General features: G+C 35.6%; 1 protein-coding gene across 7 annotated transcripts in view; it reads left to right on the top strand.

The window, feature by feature from the left end:
• The window catches only part of OPA1 (OPA1 mitochondrial dynamin like GTPase), an 86,494-nt gene extending 77,488 nt beyond the window's left edge, over positions 1–9,006 (top strand). For 6 of the 7 annotated variants that reach the window (XM_006059760.4, XM_044943471.2, XM_006059761.4 and 3 more), the window contains 2 exons: positions 3,688–3,762; positions 5,929–9,006. In XM_006059760.4, coding sequence (XP_006059822.2) covers positions 3,688–3,752 — 65 coding nt within the window. In that variant the 3' untranslated portion in view covers positions 3,753–3,762; positions 5,929–9,006. The remainder of the gene's footprint in view (positions 1–3,687; positions 3,763–5,928) is intronic. The other variant, XM_044943477.2, reaches the window with a different exon arrangement.
• Positions 9,007–13,117: the final 4,111 nt, after the last annotated feature.

The raw sequence follows: 13,117 nt of genomic DNA, 5'->3' as shown, positions 1-13,117 counted from the left end.
TTTTAGCCTTCTTAAGTAAGGTGTAATAATTAAGTCCTCCCTCCACTCCCCCACCAATTGCTATTGTGTTCTAAGACCTGAGTATTCTCTCTTCCGTGTTGTTGGGAGCCCACCATCTTTCCTTGATCTTCATTGTCAACATGTACCCTGCCTCTTGTTCTAGCTCTTTTTCTCTTGCTCTAGCTCTTGTGATCCTGACATAACATCCTGGAAGCATGTTAAGTGCTTCTTTTCCCCTTCTTGATAACCTGTAGCTGTCATTCTCCATGCCATACTTGTGGTAACTTCATTTATCAAATATTTATTGAGCATGTATAGTAAGTCAGACATTGTTGTAGACACTGAAGACGCTGAGCTTTTTTGGTCCAGTTTCCTGCCCTAATATTGTTCTCCAAGGGTCTCTCCAAATGTGTATAGATCTAATCTCAAGAGGAAGAAGTAATAATACTCATCATATCATAATATTGATATTATGATAGCATAATATACATTTTTTAGACATTCCTAGACACAGAATTACTTAGGTTCTCAGTTAACTATCTTATTTTCTGTTTTTATTATCAAAATATCTTGTTTTGCAGAAGGCAAAACTTGCAACAAATACACTTGCAATAATAGCATTTGTTTTGTTACCATTTAGAATCTGCATATGGTAGTAGATCTGGTATGTGTCTCTGAATTGGAGGAAGGTGGACAAGGCTAACTCTCCAGGCTTAATAGCCTCGTCTTTGGCAGTGAAACGTGTGGGGTTATATGAGGACCAAATGAAATGTGGGATCTGAAATCACACAAAGCATAGTAGACACTTACAGACTTAGAGGTAGAAGGTAAGCAAGGAATTCTTCGTAAAGGCAGGGTATCATATGTCCCCATGTCACTTCAGTAAGTACATTATATAAGTGAAGGAACAAATGAAGAAATGAGTTTTCCAATTTAGTATTAAAAGGAAACATTTATCACAGTTATTCTTTTTTCTTTCAACTTTTACCTCTATCCTCTTCTCTCTCGTCTCCTCCCATTACTTCCTAGTTACTTACTAGTGTTCTTTGTGTTATTCTTGAGGTTTCAGGGCACAGAGGTACAGTGTCTTGATGTTCCAGTGGTAAAATATTTTGTAAAAACAACTTTTTAAAGGGATAATTGGTAACTTTTTATTCTGTAGGTTTTCATATATAATTAGTTTTTTAAAAACTTTATGAGAAACATCACTTATCTTGAATTTTAGAAGAATTTGAATTTGATTCAGATTCCACTGTTAGGCACATGCATCAGAGTGGCTCTTGATCTCTGTCAATACAAGTAGATCTTTCTGTGAACAGTGTCTTGTGAGTGATGCTACTGTACAGATAGTCTGTCCAGCTGAGCATAGAGGTCATTGACGGGGCAAAGGATGGATAGAGCTGGCCCTTCAGCTGCCTGATTGTACTCAGATGATGGAGCAGATAGATTGTGATTTACTTCCTTCATACAATACAGTTTTCCCACGTAGAAGTAGTTCTCAGTACAGTGTTTAGAGAGCTGCTAAGGCTCTGAACACTTCTTTGAGATTTCCATGTTTTGTGCTATTTAAACTAGATGATTTTTTAAAGACCTCATCCATTTCCAAAATTCTATGAGATGATTTAGAAAACTTTTGTTGCCTTATTTCCCAGCCTCCTCTAAAGAAGGTCGTCAACTGAACTATAGTATCTGAAACTCTGTAAATGTTCAGTGAAGAAGATAGGTGAACTGTTCTAAGTAACTATATGAAATAATTTTTAAAATAAAAAATATGGCCTTTTTTTGTGAAAGGAAGGATGTTTACTGGTATGACTGCTAGTTAAAACAAACACACAAAAAAACAGACTACAAAAAGTACAAACTAAATTTCCAAGAATCTGATTTTTTTAGATAGAAGCAAGGAATTCTTGCTTACATTTAACTGTAACATATTTTCTCAGTAAATACTTTGTTTAAAATAATAGGGGATCCCTCTGCCCTGGCTTTTTTTGGTGTGTATTCATCTCAGTCTAATACCAAGAATTAGAAGTTCTAAATTACTGGAAGAAGAAAATGAAAACATTGCATTCTTTATATACAACTCTGGTGGGCTATGCTGAGTTCCTGCAGTGCTAACAAAAATTTACCAAAAGAACAGTTGTTTTTATTGGCTACTCATCACAAATGCTGTCTCATTGATAAAAAAGGATACTTATATCTTCGATTGCAGATTATTTATTTTTAAATGTAAAAGATGCAAATGTTGTAAATCAATTATATTTCAGTTTTTAAAAAATAAAAAAAGCTGAAAAAAAGAATAAACATTGTAAGAGTAAGAATAGAAGGTAGAAGGCTTTGCAGTTTTGCCTTTAGGTCACCAACTTTGAACCAGTCATTTCACTTTAATTGATAATTTGACTCACTAACATATTATGTTAACAGGATAAAAGTACTTGTTATCATGCTTACTGTTGTTGTTCAGTCACTAAGTCATGTCCGACTCTTTGTGACCCCATGGACTGCAGCACGCCAAGCTTCCCTGTCCTTCACTATCTCCTGGAGTTTGCTCAAACCCACATCCATTGAGTCAGTGATGCCATCCAACCATCTCATCCTCTATCCCCCCCTTCTCCTTTAGCCCTCAATCTTTCCTAGCATCAGGGTCTTTGCTAATGAGTCGCATCAGGTGGCCAAAGTATTGGAGCTTCAGCTTCAGCCATCAGTCCTTCTAATGAATATTCATGGTTGATTTCCTTTAGGATTGACTGGTTTGATCTCCTTGTTGTTTAAGGGACTCTCAGGAGTCTTCTCCAGCACCACAGTTCAATAGCATGCCTAACCTGTGTTTTAAAATAGGAGCTACATGATTAAGTTAGTATTTAAGTAGAATAACTCATGACTCTTTCTGCCTTTAATATTAGGAGATTGGCATGCCATGTGAATACATTTTGAAGGAAATTTTTATATTTCAGGGAGAATTTGTAGATTTTATTTGAACACCTAAAGGGAAAACCGGAAATCAAATAAAATAAATCTGTCTTCAGTGGCTCAGGTGTTTTTAATTTTCCTTCCTCATTCACAGAAAGAAAAGTACATTTTTTTTTTTTTACGTGTTATTGCCTTTTTCATTTTTGTTGAAGGTACTTCCTATAGTTTCTTTTTTGTCTTTCAGTGTTAGGACATTTTGACATATAAAGTGTACATTTTAATGTGGTCATATTGGTTGATCTTTCTAACTCTTCCTATTACTTCACACCTAGAAAGTCATTTTCTAGTTGAAGGCCAGTTACATACTCACCTGTATTCTCTTCTAATTTTAAAAAATTTGGTTTCATTATTTTATATTTTCCTCTGTTCCAGATAATGCTAACTGTGAGTACTTGGTTAGACCTCAGAGAATCTTAACAACTCCTTAAAATTATACACATAATTGTATGTGTATCTATATCTATATTTGCCTTTTTCTGTGTAAGAATCTGCAACATTTATTAGATTCTCAAAAGGATCTGTCCCCTACACTCCTCCCCTTTCCAAAAAATTATTAGAAGGGCTACTGCTATAATCTCTTTGAACTTCATTTGGATATCAGATGGTATGTCATATGAAGGTAATTTTTCCCCTTTTCCTAAGTAGTTCAAGTATCCCAAACCATTGCCGTCAAGAAATAAATTTGTTTTTAATTAATTTGTTATCTTTTTATATCTACAGAAAAAGTTAGAGAAATCCAAGAAAAACTTGATGCATTTATTGAAGCTCTTCATCAGGAGAAATAAATTATAATAAGTGAGTAAAAAAAACCTCTTACTGCATTGGTACTGACATTTATATTTAAAACTTACTTTAACAGTTTACCATTCTACTTAACTATATCCTACTTACTCCTTAATAATAATCTTAATGTAATTAAATTAATTAAGCAGGAATTTCCAAAACTAGATTCTACAGTTTTTATGTATGATGTTCCTTTGAATAACTTGATCGCCTTGTGGCTGAACTAAAAATATCCCTTAGAACTCATTTTGAACAGAAAAAAGGTGAACAAAGCTAAAATATTTCATGATATGCTGGTGGCTCATAGATTTTCTGTTTATAAAGAATTGAACTGTTGCACTCATTTTCTCATTGTTCGTATTCAATGAATAATCACATATATGTTCACTTGCAAAGCTTTTTATTTTGGGTTGACTAAAAATTTTAATAATTGCTCTTAATCTTATTTTCAGTATTTAAAAACATTTAAATAAACTTTTTTAATTTAAAATAACTCGACAGCTGTAGAATTTAGGACTCTTCTGAATGTATGGGCTCTTGTCTAATTCTGTAGTGTGGCATTATAAGCAGTGCCTAATAAAATATTATATTTGAAGACTTCCCTTAATAGCAGAGTTAATTGCTAATTATTGCTGGAAAAATATAATTAGGAAGTATTTTATTGAAGAAGAGAAAGGGAAAGTGCTATAATTAAGACCTTATCACTTATTTAAAATATTTAATTACTTTATTTGTGAGTCCTTGCTCTGTAAACAGCTTGCAACACAGAAGTTAACGGAGTAGACATGTGAAAGTTTTTCTCCCTAGCTGCACTGTGTCCAGAAAAGGCCCTTAAATCAGACTGCCTATTTTCTTGTACTGTTGAGGCAATATATTTGAGAAAGCAAGCTAGAAAAAGGAAGCACAGCTCAGACCAGCATCACATAAAACGGTACACCAGCAATGAATGAGAGAGGAAGGAGTAGAAAGCTTTAGAATAATGCTTTGTTACTTTGTTTCTCTTTCATAAGCTAAGACAGGTATATGGATGTATACAAAAATGTGTCTAGAAACTAAATATTAATCATCTTTCACACAGGCCAAAAATAATTCAGTATTTTTAAGTGTCTGTGCTCATAAACGTTTTATACAATTTCAGTGTACGAGAATTTTCTTTTAAAACCATGAAATGTTGTGATGTCTTCCTCATTGTCATAGTTCCTTACTATCAGTAGTTAATGTTAGAAACATTTGAGAATCTTCTGGATTTGGAGATTCTCTTCATAAGCATCAGAGTTTGCTTGATACTTTTGTTTACAAATATAGTTTTTTTTGGGGGGTGGAATTCACAGAAACCCAATTAAAAATATCAGATGCATTTCCATCTCTTTAATGAAATAAGGAAGCCCAGAGCCAACCAGGTCAGTGTCACTTACCTAAGCTGGTCACTGTGACATCTGGAGTGGTTGTTGCTGCCAGGAACATGCCTTTTCCTACCAAAGTGTTTGTCCCAGGTGAAGGCCGAGACAGTCCTACGAGGCAGGTTGTGTACCGGAAAACAGTCCCAGCTTTTTTTGTTCCCTACCTGTCTCTGCTCTCTAGGGCACTTGCCACCCCTTGGGATTCATGGCTCTGTGAACTGTTATATTTATCTGTGAGTTGGACAGATGATCTATTTTGTATCCTGCACATCCACTTTAAAGAATAAATCTGGGACTTCCCTGGTGGTCCAGTGGTTAAGACTGTTCTCCCACTGCAGGGAGCCTAGTTCAATAGGTTCCATGGTTGGGAAACTGATCTCAGATGCCACAGGCGAGGCTAGAAAAAAAAAAGTAAAAGAATAAATCTGGCAAAACTGTAGCCTTGCTTCATTTTGACCATTTAATAAAAGTTGCCAGGCATCTTAAGGAATTTGTATTCCTCTCAGTGAGTTTTGAGATGCATGTAGTTACTCAGCCTGAGCATTTTTAATAACTGATACTTGGTGAAGATGAATTCCAATATTTTTTGATTCATACATCATATTTGATAAAACTGTTTTATTGTTCTGGTGGATATTTCAAATTTAATAAAGCTAGCAAATTAGGCAGTTAAGCTTCAATATTTTTATGATCATACAATAGTAAAATTTACTTAGAAATTTTACATTTATCTCCCCAGACCTAAATTTACCAATGAAAATTCTGTTTATTTTTACAGAATCCTACTCATCATATAATCACCTCAGCATACATCTGAAGAAAGAAAACTCAAAAGTCTTTTGTCTTGCCTTTTTTTTCCTTCTGCTATTCTGCCTTTCTAAACATAAAATAAAGTCGTGGAATAAAAATAATTTATGTGTGTTAGAGGCACTTTAACAGTCAGCTGCCTTTTGAATGGAAGAACAGTGGAAATGCCATTAACATTCTGTTTTATTGTATTTAAGTGACAAATTGGGATAATTTAAGTGGTGTGGCCATTAGGCTGTCCTTGAAGATAAGAAACTTGCACTCCTGCTTGTTGTCTCATTTCTAGTGGCACAAGTTCAACTAACTTTTTAGCCAACGTTACTCGATGTAATTTCTTTTCCAGAGAAAGAATGTTAGGTGTTTTGAAATAAAACTTACGGCAATTTTCTAAAGGCTATCAATTGTATATAAAATGATGGTAACCTGCTGAGTTATTGTCTGTATCTGCAGTGTTCTCTGTACAGAAGCTATTTGACCAGGATAGCTCAGTTTATATTTACTTGAAAGGAAGTGAGTTAACAGAAAAACTCTTCAAATAGGTTAATTTGTATTACAGTTCTGTGTACATTCAGTGAAAGATTTCAACCCTTCATTGACAGCTTAGAAGTCGCTTTAGAAGCTAAGTCAGTAGCAGCTTACCTGTTTGTTTCAGTTGGTGTTTTTGTACTCTCTCTATCCATTTGAATTCATTCATTTTGGATGTTTTATACTTGAGCTAGGCTTTCTTGTTGACAGTGGTTTGTTTTTTTTTTACCTGTTGACTGAGCTGTCGGATTTTGATGGAGAAGATTAAGAATAATCAATTGACTATATTGTCGAACATTTCATTGAGGCCTCAGGAAAAGCCTTCTTTCATAAAACTGTGTTTTAAATGGAATTATATTTCATTTAAATTATTTCAACAATTAGAATTATGTTGACCATTCCCTTCTTCTCTGGATGTTTAAAGAAAAATATAAAGTTTAATTCATTGCAGTTCAATTACGGTAATATCCTCACATCATTTTCATTTTTTTTTTTTTAATAAATATTTTGTAATGGCTAAAAGACTTTAAAGCAAAGAAATAGGCCATTTTTGACTTTCAATGTCTTTGCCATTTAACTCTGCTTCTTGCTGCCATTTCATTACACCTTTAGTATTCTAATAAAAGTGTCCATTTTGTGACAGTTTTTATTTTACAGTTTACTAAACTTTAAGTTTCTTGGAATTACGTTTTGGTAACAGTTCCCACATTTTTTTAAATTTAACATCAGTACATTCTTTATTGTGATCTCTATCAAGATCTGACACAATATGCAAGGTTAAAGGATACCACAAAATGTTTCAGAAATTGAAAATTCAGGAATTATCTTTTGTATACTGTTTGATAGGATGTAGATGCAGTTTTAAGCAGAGAGTAGCAATGTATTTTACTTGGGAGCTGAGTCATTGAGAACATTTCTGTGTCCTTCACACCTAGGGACAGTGAGTGAGTGGGTGGGCGAATGGAGAGGGAACAGAGTGCCCTGATGTTCTGTACAGAGGTTAAGAAGTGACCGTACTGTTAACTCCCTCCAACTAGTGCTGGCCAGTGGGTAAATACCCTCACTGAAGCAGACATCATTCAGTTAGTAATTCATATTTTTGCAGTTGTAAAACACAGCAACTTTACAACTACGAATGTATTGCTAAAAAATTTTTAAAAAGGAAAAGGACCGTGTTTATTTCTGTGAGCTATGGATAGGGAAAAATGCACTCAGCTGTATTTCTACAGATTTCCCCCAAGCAAAAGGCTGATGTTAAGTCAGTACTTTTATCGCCTCTTTCTATAAATTTAAGAAGGGGTGGTTAAAGGAGATGTCTCCATTTCTTTGAGATCAGTATTTGTGATTTAAATATATAAATAATAAAATGTTATTAAAAATCCCATTTTAGAGTCCGGACATTTCCCTGTCCTACTCAGTAATATGACTTCTTTCATGGATTGTATATTGTTTTCCTTTATGGCTGATCTCACACTAAGCATGCTTCCCTCCCCACCCAAAAGCTATTTCTTAAAATCGGATGTTTTAAAAGAAAAAAAAAAACCCTCAGATTCTCAACAGTTAACAGTAAACTGTTGTGTCAGTAGTTCAAAAATCACAAATGATTCAAATGTAAACAAATCACTATGCAAAAGTATAAAAATATAACAAATAGAAACAAATTCAATGTACAAAAGTTAAATTCTAATGAGACCAAGAATCATTTTGTTTTTCACCACAGAATTTGCAAGGAATAGAATGAACAAAGCTCTGTACTGAAGACTGAACAACTGTAAATAGATTTAAAATGTACTCGATCCAGGTATCAATTTAAGAAATGAAGCTATGTAGGCAGTGAATGATGGGAAACGAGCGGCTCCTGCAGCCTCACGGTTGAACCGTAGTTCAGCTGAGCTGTGGTTACAAGTGGAGCAGTCAGCCTTTCTTAGCTGCTTAATTATGTCCTCTTTTCTCTGTATTATCCCCTTTCCAGGCTTGACTCTGACACACTCCTTCCCACAAATTATTTAGCCTCCAGATACAAATGAATAGTGTAATAATGAGTAGGGAACATTGCAGAGTGGTATTTCCTGACCTTATAATTTGGGAATTTTGCATATGATATTAAGATTCAGAGTGTAGGTTTAAAAGGTAAATCCCTTAACTAGTCAATAATTTTATTTTTATTTATTTTAGATGTATTTATGTGCTTAAAAAAAATACATTTTAGTTTTCCAATAAAGGGGATCAAAGTTTTGTGTTTTTTTTTTTTACAGTTTTGGTTCTCTAAGCTGGTACATGCTATAGTTTCAGGAACTTCAGCAATATAGAAATGTGCTTATAAATATGCTTACCTTTTGAATAATCATGGCTTTGTGTTTAAATATTTAAAACTTAGCCTTGTTTTTATTTGTGCACTATGAATGAACTTTGTATTATTTTTTAAAACGTTCACACTATATGTAGATGTTAATGCAATTTATATTTTGCCTGTGCTTGATCTAAAATCATTGGTGTAGATGAGTAATTAAAGACACTGAAATCATGTTATTGGAGATCATCTTTTAAGTTGTCTCTGTTATAATGAGGGGGAGAGAGAGAGAAACTTATGCACCCAGGATGATAATTGGCTCCACAGTATAACCAAATTCATGGTCTAATAAGCCTCTTAACATGTGGCTCTTCTTGGAATGCTTGACTTTCACATGTCTCACATTGCATAGTTGCAATTCATGATCTAACCATGCTTTTTCATGTCTTGATATTTGTCAATACACTTTGGTGTTTTCTTTGGTAAAATATATTTTTTTAAATGTTTTTAATTGCATTTTGCTACCAAGGCCATCATTTTCATTGATGATGCTAACCTGTTTAGTCATTTATGAGGCTGCCTAAGAAGGCATCATTAAGTCTTAGAACCAGAAGGAACTTTAAAGATCACTGCATTCCATCCACCACCCAATTACGAACTCCCTTTTTTTTTTTAAATAGAATTTTTTCCAGTACTTTGCTCATGTGTGTGTTTAGTTGCTCAGTCGTGTCTGACTCTTTGCGACCATATGCGCTATAGCCCAGCAGGCTCTTCTGTCCATGGGGATTCTCCAGGCAAGAATACTGAAGTGAGTTGCCATGCCCTTCTCTAGGGGATCTTCCCAACCCAGGGATTGAACTCAGGTCTCCCGCATTGCAGGCAGATTATTTACCATCTGAGCCACGAGGAAAGCCCAAGAATACTGAAGTGGGTAGCTTATCCCTCTTCCAGCGAAACTTCCCGACTCAGGAATCAAACAGGGGTCTCTTGCCTTGCAGGTGGATTCTTTACCAGCTGACCTTAAGATTTGGTGATCATTAGATACATAAATAAAATAAGACAGAGTGTGGATGTATCTTCTCCCTGATTCACATGGTTAGCTAAAGCCAAAACCAGGAAGAGTCTGTAAAGTCACGATTGCTTCCATAAGTGGCACACAGTCGCTGGAGTGTGGTATATTTTCTGGTGAATAGATGTTAAGACAGTCTTTAAATTCCTTTAGAAAATTTATAGGGAAGGACATATTTCAATCATATTAACAGTTATTTCACTTATCAGTGCTATTCATCCTTTGTGTACTTCAAGATCTTCCTAAGTCAAAGTTTGAAGAGTTTGCTTCCTGAAGACTTAATAGGGTAATTTATCTGTTTTCTGCCAATACTTTCAGCTGAAGAATTAGCATCTTTGTCAAAGTGAAGTAGCTACCATATGCCTATAAATAATAGAGATGTATTATTTAATTACAAAGTGTGTTTTAAAATAATAATTGCTATTTAAATTTAAACAATAAAATATTCAACTTGTGATAACAAGTCATAAATAATTTCTACACATATTAGACTAAGTTGATAGATGTAGAAAACTTAAGACAGGTACTATAAAAGTTGTCAGAGATTAAAAAGCAGAGTAGTGTCCAGAGTTTAAGTGTGAGTGATACTTAGCCTAAAGACACTTTTATAAAATAAGCTGAGAAAAGATGTACATCATAAGGCAGTGGGTTAAGTGTGTATCTTGAAGTGAGAGTTGAGTTACCAGCTTGACAGAGAATGTGTATATGATCACCCTGTGAAGCCTTCGTGTGGGTTTTGTTCACATTCTACAGGATCAGTGTTAAGGTTTATTTGGGGTCAAGTCACTGACCGGGGTAACTACAGCTTTTAAATGTTTTTGTAAACCAGTTCCTTATTCTGTGTGGTAAACAATTCTTATCATTTGTTTTGTTTTTAATTAACTTATGTGTAGCATGGTTCCTATCCAAGTATTTGAGAAATTGCAAAAAGTCATTTAAAAAATTGTAGGCCAGAGACCCCACTGAAGATCCAATGAAAACTGCCAGCAGCCTCCAGAGAGGCATGTCTTATGCTTGAGTTAGAATATAGGTTTCTCTCCTTAAGAGTTCAAAGAAGAATGTCCATTTTGAAACTGTCTCTTGGAATAACTAAATCATAGCAACAATACAAGAATTAGAATTTTATCCACTTGTGAAAAATTATGGTCATGGTATACATGATCTAACACTTGCCAAAAGCTTGTGAGACTTCTAACATTTGTGAGAAAGTATGTAGGAAATAGGTTAACTCCATCTTCTCATTTGTTTTGCTAAAGTTTATCTGAAAATTGGGCCAAATCAGAAAGCAATACTGCCTGAACTACTTACCTTTACTCACATTAATTTATCTAATATTATGCCCTTTGCTTTCACAAATATTTTATGATGCACCTGTTTGAAGAAAATACACAGCACCTTTTGCAAAAGTAAAATAACATGTCTCAATTAACACTTAGGTTCTTTAAGGATTACTAGATAGTTCAGGACCAGCCAAGTTTCCCACTCCCGAGCAAAGCATATAGTGCTTAAAAGTGTTAATCACTCAGTCATGTCCAACTCTGTGAATCCATGGACTGTCTGTCACCTGCCAGGCTCCTCCGTCCATGCACTTCCTCAGGCAAGAATACTGGAGTAGGTTGCTGTTTCCTCTCCAGGGCATCTTCTCGACCCAGGAATCAAACCTGGGTCTCCTGCATTGCAGGCAGACTCTTTATTGTCTGAGCCACCAGGGAAGCCCATATACACTGCTTCCCTTCTGTCAAAGAGAACTCAAGACTTCACCTGTTTTTTTACCTCAGCTACCAGGAAATATTGGACATATCTCTTAAGGAATGAACCTATTCATTTCTCTGCTTCCTTAGTTTGTGTTCCATTTTTATTTTTAATCTCTCTTTTCCATACATCTTAACACAGAAGTAATCATGGGTCGTTAACAAAAATGCCGTACTTAACTGTTTCTCCATTAAGAACTGTATTTGCCTAGAGGGCTTAAGTCAAAAGTTCTCACACTTGCAGTCAGTGGTGCTCCGGGTGGTATGCAGCCAACACTTCTGATCAGCACAGGAGTTCTGACCTGCGCTGTTTCACCCCTCCTTAGGCAACTTGGTAGTCCCCCACTCCCGGGAGGTCACCATATCGATGCCAAACTTCGTGCAGACACACAATCAGCATAGTGCGCTACAGCCCGGAACTCCTGGGCTCAGATGATTCTCCCACCTCAGCATCCCGAGTAGCTGGGACTACAGGCACACACCGGCTCTCGGAGAACGTGCCTCCCCCTGCCAGCAGCAACACTAATGGGAGGAGGTGGTGCTTGATGCGTTTCGGAGGAAAAGTGTGCAGCCACCTCAGTCTACAGCGTTGCAGGGGTGGCCACACATCCTGAGGAGGACTCCCAGAAGGACTCTTAGTGTCCATGGAAAGGACAGCAGGGAAGTGGACTGTCACTGGCTGTGAGCTTTTGGGGATCTATCTAGAAACCCCCTGAAACCCTTTAGGCCACTCTTCTGTCTTTTCCAAGGATTAATCCCATGAAACTTCTTTGACTTTCCTTTTAAATTTTGAAGAAAGAACTTTAAAGCAAAGGAACCAGTACATCCTGTGTTATGCATCCATTGTCACAGGCAGGGTTATTTCCATTTTATAAATGAGAAAACAGGCTTGGAAAAGTTTTAAGTAACCAATGCCATTCATGTGAATAAGAGTCTAAACTGGAAAACAGATCTGGTTACATACAAGCCACTGTCCAAAGCATGCTCGCTCGCTCTCAAAAATACTTTTAGGAAAATGAACTTATTTATAAATTTTGAGTATATTAGGGCACTGATATACCTAGAAAGTGCAATTTGAGCTAACTTTACAGAAATGCCCTAGGGTGGCTTTCCCTAACTATATGAGGTTTCTGCTGCATCATGAGAATGGAAAGCCCTGCAGAGAGATGTGGTTCCCTACAGGGCCCTGGGAGGCAAGGTTATATTGAGATTCAGAGGGGGTTCTAATCTCAGGGTTATCCCAGACCTTGAAGTGGTAGGAATGGAAATGAATACTCTGCAGTTTTCCCTCAACATCTTAATCATGTTAATTTTGCCATTTTACCTCTACAGATCCTCTTTTTGAGTTAGCCCAACTATTAAGATACAGAATTATTTTAACGTGTTTTCAAAACCTTGATTGAATATTTTATTTTTCCAAATTTTGACTGCCTTAAACACTTTCAGAAAGCTATAACAGAAACCTTTGCAATCTTTAATAAGTTTATTTTCAGGAATATCTTATATATTCTTTAATTTTCTTGCC

This window comes from Bubalus bubalis, chromosome 1 (assembly GCF_019923935.1).
Source record: "Bubalus bubalis isolate 160015118507 breed Murrah chromosome 1, NDDB_SH_1, whole genome shotgun sequence".
Classification (NCBI taxonomy): domain Eukaryota; kingdom Metazoa; phylum Chordata; class Mammalia; order Artiodactyla; family Bovidae; genus Bubalus; species Bubalus bubalis.
The sequence above is the reverse complement of the archived record's forward strand: the minus strand, read 5'-3'. Positions and strand labels throughout refer to the sequence as shown.